Source organism: Triturus cristatus, chromosome 7 (genome assembly GCF_964204655.1).
Source record: "Triturus cristatus chromosome 7, aTriCri1.1, whole genome shotgun sequence".
In the NCBI taxonomy this organism is placed as follows: domain Eukaryota; kingdom Metazoa; phylum Chordata; class Amphibia; order Caudata; family Salamandridae; genus Triturus; species Triturus cristatus.
This window is the reverse complement of record NC_140590.1, coordinates 620,193,477-620,210,561: the sequence shown is the minus strand read 5'-3', so window position 1 is coordinate 620,210,561 and position 17,085 is coordinate 620,193,477. Positions and strand designations below refer to the sequence as shown.

Genomic DNA, 17,085 nt, shown 5'->3' with positions numbered 1-17,085 from the left:
TTCAACGATGATCTCAAGAAGTCCAAGAAACTCTGCCGCTCCCTTGAAAAGGCCTGGAAAAAAGACCCAACCACCAGCACCAAGGACGCCTTCAAAAGCGCCACCCGCACCCACCACCAACTGATCCGAAAAGCCAAGAAAACAGCTTTCAAGGATCGACTTGACAACAACGCCCACAACAGCAAGGAACTTTTCAACATCGTCAAGGAATTTTCCAATCCCTCGGCCAACTCCAACGACATCACCCCCTCTCAAACCCTCTGCGACTCCCTAGCCTCTTTTTTCCACAACAAGATTGCAGACATCCACAACAGCTTTGACAACCAACCCGGAAACCAACCCACCCTACCATCTGCTGACCACCTTCCCCCCGTGAACACCCTTAACGCTTGGAACCCAATCTCCACTGAGGACACCATCCGCCTGATGAATTCCATCCACTCAGGATCCCCCACAGACCCATGCCCTCACCACATCTTCAACAAAGCAGACTCCGTCATAGCACCGCACCTCCGAGACGTCATCAACTGCTCCTTCAACTCCGCTACCTTCCCAGAAGACTGGAAACACGCCGAACTCACTGCCCTTCTGAAAAAACCAACAGCGGACCCCACCGAACTCAAAAATTACCGCCCCATCTCGCTTCTTCCATTCCCGGCCAAAGTCATCGAGAAAGCCGTCAACAACCAGCTCGCCGCTTTCCTCGAAGCCAACAAATCCCTCGACTCCTCACAGTCCGGCTTCCGAGCCAAACACAGCACTGAGACCGCCCTCATCGCAGCAACAGACGACATTCGAACTCTACTGGACAACGGAGACACAGTCGCCCTCATCCTCCTCGACCTCTCTGCAGCATTCGATACAGTCTGCCACAGCACCCTTCTACAACGCCTCAATAACATCGGAATCCAAGGAAGAGCACTTGAATGGATCACCTCGTTCCTCACCGGAAGAACCCAGAGAGTCCGCCTTTCTCCATTCAAGTCCGAGGCCTCTGAAGTCATCTGCGGCGTCCCTCAAGGATCCTCACTCAGTCCCACCCTCTTCAACGTATACATGAGCCCCCTCGCGGCCATCGCACGCCGACACAACCTCAACATCATCTCCTACGCGGACGACACTCAACTAATCCTTTCTCTCACCAATGACCCTAGCACCGCCAAAACTAACCTACACGAAGGAATGAAAGAAGTTGCCGAATGGATGAAACAAAGCCGTCTGAAACTGAACTCAGACAAAACTGAAGTCCTCATCTTAGGTACATCCCCCTCTGCATGGGACGATTCCTGGTGGCCTGAAGCCCTCGGAAAAGCACCCATCCCGACAGACCACGCACGGAACCTAGGCGTCATCCTGGATTCTTCACTCTCAATGAACAGACAAGTCAGCGCCGTATCCTCTTCCTGCTTCAACATTCTTCGCATGCTCAGAAAAACATTTCGCTGGATCCCCCTCGAAACAAGGAAAACAGTTACCCACGCTCTTGTCACGAGCCGACTGGACTACGGAAACACCCTCTACGCGAGTACTACCGCAAAGCTCCAGAAGAAACTCCAACGAATCCAAAACGCATCAGCCAGGCTCATATTAGACATCCCTCGCAACGAACACCTCTCTGATCACCTTAAAGACCTCCACTGGCTACCCGTCAATAAGAGGATCACCTTCCGACTGCTTACCCACGCACACAAATCACTCTACGACATCGGACCAGATTGCCTCAACTCTCGACTGTCCTTCTACACCCCCTCCCGCCAACTACGATCTTCCAGCCAAGCCCTCGCCACTATACCTCGCATCAACAAGACCACCATGGGAGGCAGATCCTTTGCATACCTGGCTGCTAAAACATGGAACTCACTCCCCGCCTACCTTCGCCTCACCCAGAACCACCTAGCGTTCAGAAAGCAGCTTAAAACGTGGATATTTGACAAATAACCCTCCTCCCCTTCCTAAGCGCCTTGAAACCCTCTGGGTACGTAGTGCGCTATACAAATTCTATGACTTGACTTGACTTGACTTGACTTGACATGATTTTGGGTATAACTTAAGTTGAGTAAATCGCCACTAATCTGTAGAACCTTCTGCACAGCTCTTGCTCCTAGTTTGACACACTTACTCGGCTCCTTTCACAACAACTTCCATGGCAGAAGCCTTGATGGCAGTCATCCTCAAGCCAGGCAAGAACCTCACTCAATGCGCCCCTTTTTGGTCCTTTTTAGGTCTCGCCTGGCGTCGGAGCTTGTATGCGTTCCTCGCCTGCAAGAGCTATAGTAAACAGTATGAAGAAGGGGACTTCAATCCACGCCCCGGTGTCCAAATCGTTTCTGATTCGCTTGCGACGTGATTTGTTATTTTCTCACTTTCGATTTGCTGGACGTCATTTGTGTTACCGCCCTTGCAGTTTTGTGATGCCGCCCATCGTGACAAGCGCATCTGTTTTCACTCAGCCCAGACGCAAAGACAAGAGGCTGAATGAAAACTGGGGGCGAGCGTTTTTTTTTCTCTTTGTGAAAACACAGTCCGAGTCTTTTATCCGTTATCTTTCTCTGGCAGCCTGCTGACATGCAGTAAATCACCGGTAACAACATGGCAAGTGCGCTGCACTCCCTCGTTGGCCCTTTGTGGGAAAGCCGGGGGAGGGGGCAAGAACTCTTTGTTTCTTGTGTGGCACCGTATCTTAGTCAGAAGTTGCATCCTATCTACTTCGACGCAACAACAGTACAGCTGCCGAGAGCGTCTTTCTTTGCTGTAGCTTTCCATTACAAAGCATGGTTCAGTTCAGTTCAGTTACTTTTAAACGGAACGACCAGGGTGCGTCAGCATCTTACGCGGTTCCAACCCCATCAGCTCTCTGAAAAGTTAATAGCTACTTTAGGCAGCAGAAGTTGATCAGGTGAAGCATTCTGTGGTTTGTTGGATTCAGTACTGCGGTGTAGCCTGCTGCACACTTTTCTTACTGCTGATTAACATAATTTTGGTGGAAGCGGGACTTAATGCTGATTAACAGCAGTGTGTGGGTGCAGTGGCAGAGTGGATACTGACGCGAAGGCGACTTAAAAGCACAGTGTATGAATTACAGTATGCCGTGGAGAGAGTGACCAGTGCCAGCAGCCTGCTGCGACCGTGGCTAAACACTGGGGTGTTCTTCAGTCTGACGAACGTGTGCTGACACTCGTGGGAACTTAACACCAGATCGCTATTGGGAGCACTAATCAACTTCTCAATGGATAGTGGCATTTAACACCTGTAAGCACGAGGAAAAGCTGTCACTGTCTTCACGCTCTCAGATCAGACGGGATCCCATTCACTCCGGCACATGCTTTTAGCGGCCAATTAACATTATAAGCTATAACTGCCAGTGAAATGCCAAACAATTTATGCAAATTGTGATGTGTCACTCTTTCTTGCCACACCTCTGACTCCGCCCACTGACCCAATTCTCAGTTTATTCCCACCCTCTGATTCTCTGCCCCCAGTTCCCCTCCTTTTTTTTTCACTTTGACCACTGCACTATACTAATTTAGCACTAATCTTTTATGGGTTCCGGAGTAGCGTACTACTCGCCGAAAAAGCGCTTCGACGCCTCGTCAGGGGTAGTAAGCGCCATATAAATGCAATTACAATACAATACATGTGGCTGAGGACTTCATGTGAGTACATGAACGCCACAGCTGTTAGTAGTTTTACCTAGATGGAATCTTGAACCATAGGCATGTCTGTGGTTTATTTTGATTTAAGCTCGCAAATAACCTCACCATATATGATTAAAGGGATGCTCACCATTCTATGAAGCTCGCTCTCCTCCATAGCTTGACACGGTATTCGTGCGTTCTTGCGCTGCCCGTGGCTTGGTAGTCTCGCGTTACTTCTCGCCTGTGAGATGAGACATGCCGTCCGTGAGGAGTGGAAGGTGACTTTCATTTGCCGGGCTACGAGAAGCGGCCCATATGTATTGTTAACATATTGCTCGCCATGTGGCCACATTTCCGCTTTGATGCGAGATTGGAAGACAGACTGGGAATAGCCCTTGGCCCTCGAGATCTGAATGCTTCAGTCAGTCTTGTATCTGCTAAACACACACACGCACACACACGCACACACACACACACACACACCCCTCTCTCTTTTGGCTCTCAACCCCTGGGACTCCCATGAGTAGAGGCTCCACTCAAAATCTATTTCTAATCCCTGGCAGCAGCCCGGAACCGCAAACCCTTCACACTCTGCACCCGCCAAGCCTGGCCTGTGCCGGAGTTAACAAAGACCACGAGGACGACCCCACGGCGACTGTGACCCCGAGTCCGGCACCCAAGGACCTCCCTCGACACTCCTGAAGAAGCCTGCAGCCTCAGAACCAGGTGCCCCCCCCCCCCCCCCAACCGCGATCAACAGAGGGTAAGATTTCCCGGCACCCTGTGGACCCCTGTGCCCAATCCCAGGGTACCTACCTATCCTCCAACTACCCTTCTTACCTCTCGACGTGGTGGTGGCACCTGAAGAATCTTCGTCCCCGAGCTTGCAGTCTTATTCTAAACCGGAGATTTCACATTGAAATCAATTGAGCGCCCGAAGGCTCAAAAGCACCCTGCACCCAGCCGCCCGAGTGGCCCTGGCAGTGTATCCTCTACACCGATCTACTTCTCCACTTGCCCTGAGTAAGTGACCAGGAGCCCAGCTCCCACAGCCGCGTGGCGTGCTAGTCAGCAGCCATCAACCAAGGCCCCCCTACCTCTCATAGGATAACATTGGGCCTAACTCTCTCTGCACCCGGCCGCGCTTGTGCCGCTGAGGGTGAACCAACTGTACCTACCTGACCCTGGGAGACCCCTGAGTCTATGCCCAGAACCTGAACTCTGCCAGTCGAGTACTTACCTTTAAACCGATAACTCAATTTTCTCCCTTGGGTAACATTGACTGGCTTTTCCTGAAATTTCTTTTAAGTGTGGACTTTTCAAAACTTAAAATATTCACCAAAATCAGCCGAGTAACGAAAACGAAAATACTCACCTGCTCTTAGGTGAGCTCCCAGTGCTGTATCTTGGTGCCCAGCACTGACTCTGAAAAATACTTACAACTGTACTTACAAGTAACCCAATTTTCTTCCATAGGAAATCATTGACTGTTTTTCTGTGAAATTTCTTCTAAGTGTCAATTTCTGCAATCTTTAAATATTCTTTAAAAATCGTATATTTCTGAAAACGTAATTACTTACCTGTTTTGGATAAAGGTCCCAGTACTGAGTCTTGGCACCCAGTACTGGATTACAAAAGTAACAAGAACATGCTAGACGCTCCAACTTGAATTTTCTGCCATAGGGAATCATTCGCTGTGAAAGTGTCAACTTGTGGCAAATAACTTGAAACTTCCATTGAACTCAATGCATTATTGTGTTTAAAATTGTGTTGCCTAATGCAACCACTTGTAACTTTCTACAAAAGTCAGTTGCATATTGCAAAAGTATTTATATAAAGCATCTCATTCTGAGAAAGTATATTTTAATACCTATTGTTGGTTCTAAAATAAAACAAGCATATATTTTTTATATATAAACCATTGGCCTAGAGTTCTGTTATTGTGTGTGAGACCATTTGCTGGCTGAGTGTGTGCAACAAATGCTTTACACTGTCCTCTGATACTGCCTCACTGCTCGACCAAGCTACCACTGTAGAGAGTAAGGTTATATCTAACTTTAGCCTCTGCCAAACCTCTTGGGACTGTGGACTCTCTACACCCTGTACATATTTGGGATCAGTATATACAGAGCCACTTTCTCACATTGGGCATATGTGCGCCTTTGTTCTATGTTTTGTAACCATAGATGTGAGCTCTGTAAATCACCGTGGCTAAGATTTCAGGTCGGGGGGCGTTGGTGGTATAGATGATTTCAGGATGATGACTGATTTGATGGTGTTAAAGTTTAGGTTTTTGTTTCAGAAAGGATGCAAGTTGTTTATCACTTGCAACAATTTTAGGTCGTTAATGATTTTACACAGCCTTTACTTCCGCCATAATATTTATAGCAAACCTACAATCATCATTGGCACGAAGTTTTAACTCGTTTTAGGAGGTGCGTAACCAGAGGCCAATCACTGAATGGACAAGTAGCATGAATGTTTTTTAGTTGCATAAGTGGGTTTGATATGCAGGGGTATGAATTTTGAAAAGTTCTTTATTGTGGTGGCAGAATGAGAAGTTGGCACTGGTGCACTTTGTAAGGCATGTTAGGATCTGACCCTGGTAGGAGGTGTGGACAACACTGTAAGAGGCTGGCACTAGTGAGTTATTTGAGAATCTGCCACTGATCGGTAGTAAAACAAGCATATTTATGTTTAAAAAAACACAAAAGGCATTGTCATTTACTATGCCAATAGCTCAAACTCATGTAAATGCGAGACCTATTGCATTGTACATGCTTGTTTCTTTTGAATATCAATTCCTTACTCTTAAAGGGATTCTAACCACCAGGTTGGGACCTATCCTTTTGGGACTGATTTGACCCAGACCATTTGGAATATTTTGACTGGGAAAAGGTGTGGAGATCAAACGGAAAAGACACTGCACATGATGGATAATATCCATAAGACATGGAAGAATGCCTTGTATTCTCTAAACATTTAGAAGGTGTTTGATCGATCCATTTGGCTATTCTTGGGCAGAATCCTGGAGACGTTTTCAGTCACAAATAGGTTTTAGCTAGATACAAATAAACCTGCTGCAAGCATTCAAGTCTATAGGAGCTCATCTCTGCTGCTAGTGGTTCAAAGTGGAACTAGATATAAGGTCCCCTTTTACATTACTATTCACCCTTACCATAGAGCTAATGGCAGAGAAGATGCGTAACGTTGAGAATGTCAGAAGGGTATTGTAAAATTGAGAAATAATGTAAAGATTTGAAACTTAGTTTTTAGTTCTCACAGGTATCATGAGAAGAATATCTCACCAGTATAAATCAAGAATTTCATATTAAACTTCATAATATGTATTTCAGAAGCTGTCTATGCCCCTGCTTAACTCCAATGAAGTTTATATATCCAACTTGGGAGAAATGTAATACAGATTTCTTGCGGAGTCGTTTCTTTATGCTATTTGGAGGTCTGTTATTCCCCCTTCCCTACACAGGTGATGTTAATACTCTAGGGGTTGAGCTGGAGACTAATGGGTTAAGAAGGATTATGTTGAGAGAAGGATCTCCAGCATGTGCCAGACATACTGATGAGAGAGCCCTTCACATAGTGAAGAGAAAACCCTTCCATTTCTTTCTCAGATGTGTCCTATTTTTTTCCTGATGCACCCTCTATAAAAAGCTTTGTTTTGACGTTGTTCTCATGTTTGAACCACCATGGAGCCCTGCCTGTTGCATAGGTGACTCCTGAGATTTAGGGTACCCAAAGTTTTCTTGAACAAGAGTATGCTTTTTTCCGGTAAATTGGTACACAAGAGGAATGCTTCTGAGAACTTAACATATCTGGGTGGTCTGTAAGATTAGGCCTTGAGAAATCTTAATTTTGTTACCAAGCCTGCAGGTCTACTGGCTTGATTTACCTACATGACCTGCCTTTGATGCACTCGACCTACACACTGGTCTCACACAATGCAAAGTGTGCTGCATGTAGTAATGGTAATGTGGCCAACTGATCACCAATCCATAATAAAATGATTTCTTTAAAAATTAAAAAAAAATCTCATTACTCATGGTAGTAGAGTGTCACTTCTTGCTGTGATAAGGAATGGTCTTTGGTTAGGCAGAATAAGAGGAGGGTGAAAGACTGAACCCAGTCCACCTCAGAGTCTGAGCTGAGGCACTGAAGGACGAATGTCAGATGGCAGACCGTGTCAGTGAGTTTCAACTTAGTCAGCCAGGCTGCCTGGCCAGCTCAGGGATTGGGGGACAGTTGCTGTTTGCAGTGACTGGTATCATCACTCCCTCTGCTGGTATCAGGAGGGAGGCCTCTCTCAGGATGGTTTCTCACAACTCAGGTGCCCAAGGTGGCCACACGCGGATCATAGGATGTAATTGAGACTTGTACTAGCTGGTGCAGCTGAATTCAAGAGAACAAGTGATGTAGAGGGGGCCAAGAGAATAAATGCTCAAGACAGATGCACGTCCCTGGATCAGCTCTAGGTTCTTTTGGACTCTTCAAGTTTTCACGTGGCTTATGCATGTCACACATGCTCTAACCTTATGCACCAAGAATTAAAGATATAGCATTAACATTTGCTGTAAAACGGGTTAAAGAGAGATACCCATCTCGTTGCCAAATTGCAAAATGTAAAACCAGAAGATGAATCTTGGCTTCCCTGCTTGACTAAATTGTGTGATCCTATGAAAATATTCTATTTCACCGGGTGGCACAATTGGTGCTGCGGTCGACCACTGACCATTAGCTTATAATCCCTGGGTACACTTTGTATCATATACTAGGGACTTAAAAGTAAGTTAAATATGCCAATTTCACCATGTTCAAAGGGTGAGCACAGGCACTTTATCACAGGTATCAGTAGTGCAGTGCAGAGTTCTACAGCCACAAAAATACAGAGTCCAGTAAAAAGTCAAAAATCCAAGGCGACCCTGCAGAAAGCGCACATTTTCTACAGTAGTGTATATTGGTAAGATCTTCTTGGTATACTAGAGCCAAAACAAATGATTTTGTCACTGCTTTTTGCCACTGTCTTTATAGTTCTGAGATATTAAACTGCGAATTAATGACATCTATATCTTATTTTCAACATTCTTTTCAGGGAGAGCTAGAATATTCAGAAGAGATCCTAAATGGTGGATTGGCTCGTATAATTTACAAAGATGCTATTCAGAAAATTAAAGGTACAGTATCTTTCTCTTGAATCTTAACGTTTTGAAAATGTTTTTGCAATTTCATATGGTTAGTGTACATAGATTATCTCATGACCCCTTTTATTTTTTATTTTTTGTGATTATCCTAAACTATTTTCTATGGTATATTCGTTAATGTTCGTGTACAGATAAATATAACATTTCCTTGCTATCGTGAAGGAAAGTTTCAATTCTATTAAGGACGCAGAGGTGAGGATTATGCTTATCTCTTCCTTTATTTTCCGCTCAGCAGCCTTATCAACATGTCAAATACAGAAAAGACTACAAATCCCATCAGTCTTTGTATAAGGAAACCAGTAACAACCATAGAGTGTCACATATAAACAGTAGCAAGGAACAGCACTTCTTCTTTCTTCGGGCGAAACTAAAGTTATCCTGTTTTCCGGTTAATAATCTTGCTTCTGATTCAATCCTGCGAAGGCAAGAGAGACTGTGTCAGAAAAAACAGAAAAGCCAACAGAACATACAACCACAGTGCAAATTAAGAACAAATCTATACATTAGAGACAGTGACACAAAAGGAGCGTCTCAAACACATCTGAGAAAAAAATACATCCTGATCAATAACCAACGTAAGCCATGTGATCTTGCGAAAGAGAGATATACTTATCCAATAGTCGATAGCGTAGATGCCCAGGGAAGGTACAAACAGGCAAGATCCATTGGGGGGTGAATAATCCTCACCTCCGCGTTCGTAATAGAATTGAAACTTTACTTCATGATGGCTAGCAAATGTTATATTCTATGTCATGACCAGATGCTCGGATTATGCTAGTTCAAAGCTGATTGACCACCAGTGAGGCCAAGCCTGAGATAGGCTTGAAATAGAAAGCCTTAAAAACTGATTCAGAGGACCAATCCGCTGCTCTGAGGATGTCCTCTTGACGACTCTCTAGTGAAAATGCTTTTGATGCCATGGCACCCCTTGCAGGGTGCGGCAAAGGTTGATGTATCTATTCCAGCTTCCTGCAGTATACATCGCACCCATTGTGCAATCGTAGCGGAAGAGGCCAATTTGAAAGGTTTGTTTAATTAAAGAAAAAGTTGGGAGGTCCCATGAAGGCGATACTCTTCGGTCATTTCCACAAAAGCCTAGAGACAACATTCCACACACAATTTAGGGTGATCAGGAAACGCCAGATAATGAACCACCCTATTACTGTATTTTGTCCATTGGCCAATTGTAAAGGACACACCTTCCGGCGTGAAAATACGAACAGATATTTCTAGTGCTCTAAATCTGAAACCTGTTTACAAGAGATCAGGCAAAAAAGCATGGCCAGCTTTCCCGTTCGTTCTTTCCGTGAAAGATATCGGTTAACCTGCCAGGACTGGAAAAGTCTGAGGACAATGTATACATCCCATAAGGAAGAATACTTTGGATGTGGAGGAAAAGACAATCGAATACCCCTCATCAATCTACAAACCAAGGGATGCTCTCCCACAGGTATCTCATGTAGAGGGACATGTCCTGCCAAGATTGCGAACCGACTGGCATTAATAGAATGGTAAGCTAGGCCTTTCTCGGTCAAGTCGGATAAATAATTCTCAATGTGAACTACATCCGCCCCCACGGTATTGTAACCCCGTCGCAGACACTAACGTGACCACTTGTGCCAAGCTGATTTGTATAGTTTGATCTTAGACTCTGCCCATACTTTTCTGATAAGCGAGGAAGCCCTTGCCAAAAGGCCTGGGATTTTCCAACGACCCCTGTAATATTCCAGGCCTTGAGGATCCAGGTCCCCTCTTGAACCAGAGGTTGCAACTTGCTGTTCGAGCTAGTCAGCAAAAAAGGAGTCTGGGGTAGTCGGATTGGAAAATCTGTAGAAAGTTCCAGTGGAACTGGAAACCAGACTAGGATTTCCAGAGCTGCATCACCAGGATCACTTCTGCTTTCTGACTCCTGATTAGTGCTCTGAGCCTGGGAATCCTAGAAGAAGGGAGGAAATTCATACCTCTGAAATGGAGTCCAGTCCTGTAGAAACGCATTTGTCACCTCTGCAAGTGGATCTGGTCTCCAGCTGAAGAAGCAAGGTAGTTGGTGATTGAGGCGCGAGGCGAAGAGATCCACTTGACATGAGCCTTCATGTCCCATGAGTTTCCGAAAGATCAGGGGATCTAATTAACAGGCACTGAAATCCTGCAGGTGTCTGGAGTGCCAGTCCGCTGTCTGATTGAGGATCCCTGGAAGATATTCCGCCATGACGGACAGATTGTGACTGAGGCAATAGTTCCAAAAGTACTCGGCCAGATCCACAGGAACCTTGGATCTTGTGCCCCCCAGACGATTATTGTATCTCACTGTGGAGATATTGTCCATCTTTAGAAGAATGGTGCAAGATGCCTTGTTGGGCGCTAGGCTCTGGATTGCGAAAGAACCCGCCAAGAGTTCTAAATAATTGATGTGGAGAGACTCATTTTCTGACTAGTGACCGCCCATGGTAACGTCCCCACAACGAGTGTCCCATCGAAGGCGGCTGTCGTCTGACCCGATCACCAGCTCTGGAGCCGAAAATGGCCCTCCCGTTCCATACTTGCATGTGCTCCAACCACCTAAGTAACTCTGAGCGGGCCTCTGGAGAGAGGGCAACTTGCTGTGTGTAAGTTAGGCCCCGGTGTAAATGTTGAGTTTTCAGGCGTTGAAGGGCCCGATAATGAAGGGGCAAGTGTAAGATCGCCTGGATCGAGGACGACAAGAGGCTGACGATCCGAGTCAAGTGCCGCAGGAAGAATGTGCCTTTCGCCAAAGTACTGCGTAGTTCCCTGCGAATCAAACGTATTTTTGGCTGGGGCAATCGCAGGCTAGTTGCACAGTGTCGACTTTGAACCCTAGGAAGGTCAAGCATTGCGCTGGAGTGAACACCTATTTCAGATTGTTAGATAAATCCCAGATCCTGTAGGAGAGTTTGAGTCATCTGAAGCTGGAAGAGGAACACCGCCTCCTCTTGGTGCATGAGGAGGATGTCGTCGAGGTAGACTATGAGGCGTACACCCCGTGCGCGGAGCCATTCCATGATTGGTCTCAACAGCTTGGTAAGACACCAAGGTGCTGAGGACAGACCGAACGGAAGACAAGTGAACTTGTAAAACCGGTTCCTTCATTGAAATTGGAGGAAGCGTCTGTGGGGGGAGGGGAAGATCGGCACTGTCAGATAGGCATCCTTCAGGTTTAGCCCTACCATCCAGTAGCCTGGTAAAAGGACATCCCTGAGAAGGTGGATCCCTTCCATTTTGAAATGGTGGTACACCACCCACTGATTGATATCCCGCAGATTGATCACTGGCCTGAAAGTCTTGTCTTTCTTTTCGACCAGGAAGCCTCTGGGATGAGGGGAGACCGGAACAATGGCCCCTTTTTGGAGGAGTTCTGCCACCTGTACTACTAGAAGAAGATCAAAGGTCGAGAAGGTTGGCGTGGTGTGCCGTGGAATTCTGTGACCATCTGTAGAACCTAAGCGTCTTGTGTAATCTCTCCCCACTTGTGCAGGAAGTCTTGCAACCTTTTCCCACCCCTGGTAGAAAAGAAGAGGTATGCCTTACCAGTGACACCTCTTGGTGCGTTGTTGGCTCTTTTGCCACGGCCTCTCGAGGGGTAGAAGCCCTCAAACCATTTCTGGTCCTGCCACTGCGTGGCCCTAGGATATCTAGCACCTTATCATGACAAGCCCGCCAAGAGTGGTCTAGACACTTTTTTGGGTCTTTTATAAATTTGTTCATGAAGATCGCCATTCTAGAGTCCATTTCAGGGGTGTGAGCCACCTTATTCGCCAGTGCAGGCTCGAGACATTCTGCCTTCAGATGGCTTTGTACCTCTTGGTCCATAGGTTTTCTGATGCGGCTGGCCTCATAAGACGCCACCGAAGGCGCTGGTATCCAATCTGCAGAGTGGGTATGATGGATATCTTCAGGATTCAACATCCCTGCGGTATCAGTGGAATCGGTGGATTGAGGTACCTCCAACCGGGATTTCTTGGCACCCCCTTCCTGGCACCAGGGTCTACTCGGACCTGACTCATAATCCGAGTCCCCGTCTACATTGGTGTCCGCCCCGGTATTGTCTTCTGCCTCATCTTGAGGGCAGGAATCTTCATCAGGGGTCTCTTCCGGTTGGGAATCCTCTTGGGCGTTGTTCTCATGGCGCCTCTTTAACTTGACTCTTTCCTCGGTACTGCAGAGACCATGCTCTTTGCATTGCACTATTTACTTGTAGAGAACGTATCTTGACATTATTTTGCCTTGTAAAAGCCCTCGACCAACTGGCCACTGGGCGAAACACGTGTCGGCTGTTCTGTCGTTTGCAGCATTACCATGTTTAATATAATAAAATAGTAGCAAACTGTGACAAAACAAAACCCTTGGATATTACATTGGTCATTTAATTCTTAAGGGGTACAAACCTCCACCAACTACTCGCATCGTCTCTTTAGCAAGGCCTGGAGTAGCCTTTCAAAGGCATCCATAGAGGCGTTCTTAGGGGGTCCTGCGTGCGCTTTGCCCTTGCCTGTACTCTTGGGGGGTGGGGCTCTTGCACCAGAAGAGGTAGCCCCCCAGGCTCACGGTCCTCCTGACTGTCAGTTCAATGATTCTGCGGTTTAAGAGCTCAAGCGCCAAGGAGACCGCTCTCTCCACGGAAGCGTAAATCGCATCCACCAATTCCACATTTATGGTAAGCAAGGAGGCCCCCCTTCCCACCCCACAGGCTCTGTCGTAGTATTCACCTGCTATGTTCATGAGGTAGGTTATGAAAGGAACGAGCACCAGACTGAAGGAGAAAGGTAAAATACTGTTTGTCGTAGCCAAGGCGTGTTGGGGTCAGAATATGCCCGTGGGCGTGGGGCTGGAATGCTCTGCGGAGAAACCACACTCTGGAGGCTATGATACCTGCTAAAATTAGCCTATTATTGACCAGAGGAAAAACTCTTACAAATGAAAACCGAAGCTGCCTCAGGTGCGCGCAACCTCTGCTGCGTAACTGGCGGAATAGTCAGCGCAGCGCGATGAGACAATAATGCGAGGAATGCCAAGAGCTAATCCTTGCTGTTCCAGAATGCGCGCTTGACTGACCTGCCCTCTATCAGGTTCGGAGCACACCGTGCATTAAGGCTAAAGAGTAAGACGTGAGAGGAATCCCCTCTTGGCCCGGAAGCACGCGCGAGCGCCCCACCCTCAGAGTGCACTGCGCAGTTAGTCACCTGCAGTGTCTGCTAACGTTAGAAACGAAGCAGCAGAGAACGCCCGAGGTGAAAAGCACTTGAAAACAGTGCGTCCGCCGTTGTCTGGCCTCGGTCAACGGACTGGGCATAAGGGGATTGAAGAGCAGGTCTCCCTTCTGGGGATAACGGTCGGTGTCCCGAGACCGAGAAGCAGCGCGCGCGCCAGCACAATGTCAGGAGAGACACCGAACCCCACTCTACCACCCCCAACGAGGTAGGCAACAGGGTACAAACAGATAAGATAAACAATAGTAAGGAAAAGCACTTAACTGGTTGCTAAGCGGCGAAGAAAGAGGAAGTGCTGTTCCTTGCTACTGTTTATATTGGACTATCTCTATGGTTGTTACTGGTTTTCTAATGCAAAGACTTGTGGTATTTGTAGTCTTTTCTGCCTTTGACATGTTGATAAGGCTGCTGAGCGGAAAATAAAGGAAGAGATCAGCATAATCCGCACCTCCGGTCCTGACAGAATATTTGCATACATGTTAGCATACATGTTAATTTTATGAGAATATCCATGAAGGAGAACTAATAACTTTTTCCTTGTTCTTGCTTAGTTCGCTAAAACACAAAAATGGGCACAAATGGATTGATACAAATAGTTTTCTATCAGTTTGCAGTGGCAAACTAGCAGTATCATAGTGGATAAGGTGATCTAAAGTGCTCTTCCTTACTGAGCCTGTATTCCATCTGTCCCCTTGTCTGAAGGATGAATTTAAGCAAATAAGTTTAATCAAAATATTAATGATTCAAAACGTTTGTAACAACATATTCTAAAAACCTAAATATTTTAATTCAGATGAGCGTGTTGTCAATTGGTGTTATAGCGGGACTGGGTTCCACTGCTTAAGCTCACATGAGGTAAATTATTCATTAGAAGCCAGAGGTTTTTTTTTAAAGCGCAAAGTGAAGCTTTAAATGCAAGTATGTATTCCACTACAGTTTCTGCAGCAAATTACAAAAAGAAAAGACGTGTAGGAAGCTGGCTCTCTATATAGAGCACCAAAATGAGGTATGCGCTGTAGAGAGTCCAGGCAATCCTTACTGGTTTACAGGGGTGAAAATAATCCCAAATGCTCTCTTTTGTGGTAGTGTGGGCGAGCAGTTTAGGCTTATCAGAGGAAAGTGTTATTGCATAGAGTCAGTAAGTGAGACACACACTCCATAAAGAAATCCAACACCAGTTTATAAAATTAACACAGATTTGTATGTGAATTTAGACACCATGATCATGGTAACCAAGTAAGAACATTTCGAGATTGTGATTTTTCAAGACTTTGAAAATGCACTGTATTGTATCTTACAAACAGTAAAGTTATCCTGTGGGGGAAAACATTTGCTGCATTCGGTCACTTGGCAATGACTTCCAAGACTGTTCTTCTGGACGCAAGGTAAGTATGGAGCAAGCTCCAAGGCAGCACCAACACGTCACCTCGGTCGACTTGGGGGCATCCTGGTGCAGAGGTGCTTTTTGGTGTCAGGTACCCCATTTAAGTCAATCTGGAAAGGTGCCTGTCAAGAGGCTGCCAGCGGGGAATGGGGGGGCCAGTCCAACCACGGGGGGCTCTATTCTTGAGGGTTTTGGGCACGCAGGGACACATCTGTCCACTTGAACTTGGGCGGGGGAAGCGTGGTGCCTCGTGCGCTGTGGTACTTGCCCAGCGGGGTCATGCTATCCAAGACTCTCTCAGTTCTAAGTCGCTGCAGAAAGAGGCTGCAGGCAGCAACTGGGGGACTAGTCTGGCCAAACCCAAGGGTGGGCTCAGCTCCTGACGGTCTCAGGACCAAGTTGGCACCATCGCCACCCTTGGACTTGTGCTCATCGGTTCACGGTCACTCTGGGGCTTGGGGGCCTGGTGAAGAAGGGAAACAGGGCAGCAACACCCCTCTCTGTGCTGGCGTGGTGGAACCTGATGTCCATCAACAGTAGGTCTTGCTTTATGCTTTTGGAGTCCGGGCTGCTCCTGTACCCAGGGTATTGGTGTTGGGCAGCTCCTGGAGGTGCTGGTGTCTCCAAACTTGACAGACTGATCTGACCTCCTGAAGCCCGAAGTCTTTTCTCCAGTGGTGCTGCTCCTTCGGCGAGCCTGTTGGCCAGCAACTTGGTGGTTCGGCAAATGCTTTGCATGTCTGCAGATGAAGGGGAGCAGCTCTTCTATTGCAAGGGATACCTTTCCCATTTGTTGAGGTGCTGTGCAGTCCTCCAAGTGTTTTGGTGAGGGTGCCTAAAGTTTGGCAAAGTCTATCCAGCGATGGTCAAAGTGCAAGCAGCCTGCCAGGATTTTGCGCCAATCTTTGGTGTAGGTCGTCCGTTCTCACTCACTTAGACTTTCTTCCTTGGTTCCCAGTAGTTGAATCTGATTTCCTAGTGTCAGGGGGGCCACCTAAATACTCAATTTAGGGCTGTTAAGGGGATTGAAGAATATTAGCCAGTGGGATACTCACCCCTGGGGTCACTACACACCATAGATGTCCACTTCTGGTGGGGAGTGAGCATCACCCTGTCCCAGAGTTCCTAATTTCAACATGACCAAGTTGGAGAAATCCTAATTTTCGTGTTCACTTCAGGTAGCCCACCCTAGGGGTGTGACTGGCTTGGAGTTGCAACACTTCTCCGTGCATAGCTAATTTCCCACCTTCTTGGTGCCAAATGGTCCTCAGGGCGGGGGGTGGTATCACCCAGGTCTGGGGGAAGCCAGGCTTGCATATCAAAGACAGTATGCTCTTTGACACTCCCTGCCTTGACATGCTAATTTGATAGCCATCCTGCTGGTGGGGGTGTAAACACCTCCTGCCTGAGCAGTCATGGTTTCTGACCTCTGAGAGCGGGGCTCTCACCTCCTAGGGGGTCAAAGTCGTCTTTCGTGGCAGGCTGAACAGGACCAGTCAGCCTGCACACTAGAGAACTAGTAGGTTTCAGGGGGTACCTCTAAAGTGCCCTCTGGGTGCTTGTATTAATCCATCCATCACTGGAATCAATGTGAGTTCATTAATACGAGGTGTTTGATACCAAAC

General features: G+C 46.9%; 1 protein-coding gene across 1 annotated transcript in view; it reads left to right on the top strand.

Annotated features, from left to right (window-relative positions):
• The window catches only part of UTP6 (UTP6 small subunit processome component), a 357,262-nt gene that overhangs the window by 90,005 nt on the left and 250,172 nt on the right, over positions 1 to 17,085 (top strand). Inside the window, exon 9 of the mRNA XM_085617191.1 lies at positions 8,743 to 8,824. Within this exon, the coding sequence (XP_085473317.1) occupies positions 8,743 to 8,824 (82 nt within the window). The remainder of the gene's footprint in view (positions 1 to 8,742; positions 8,825 to 17,085) is intronic.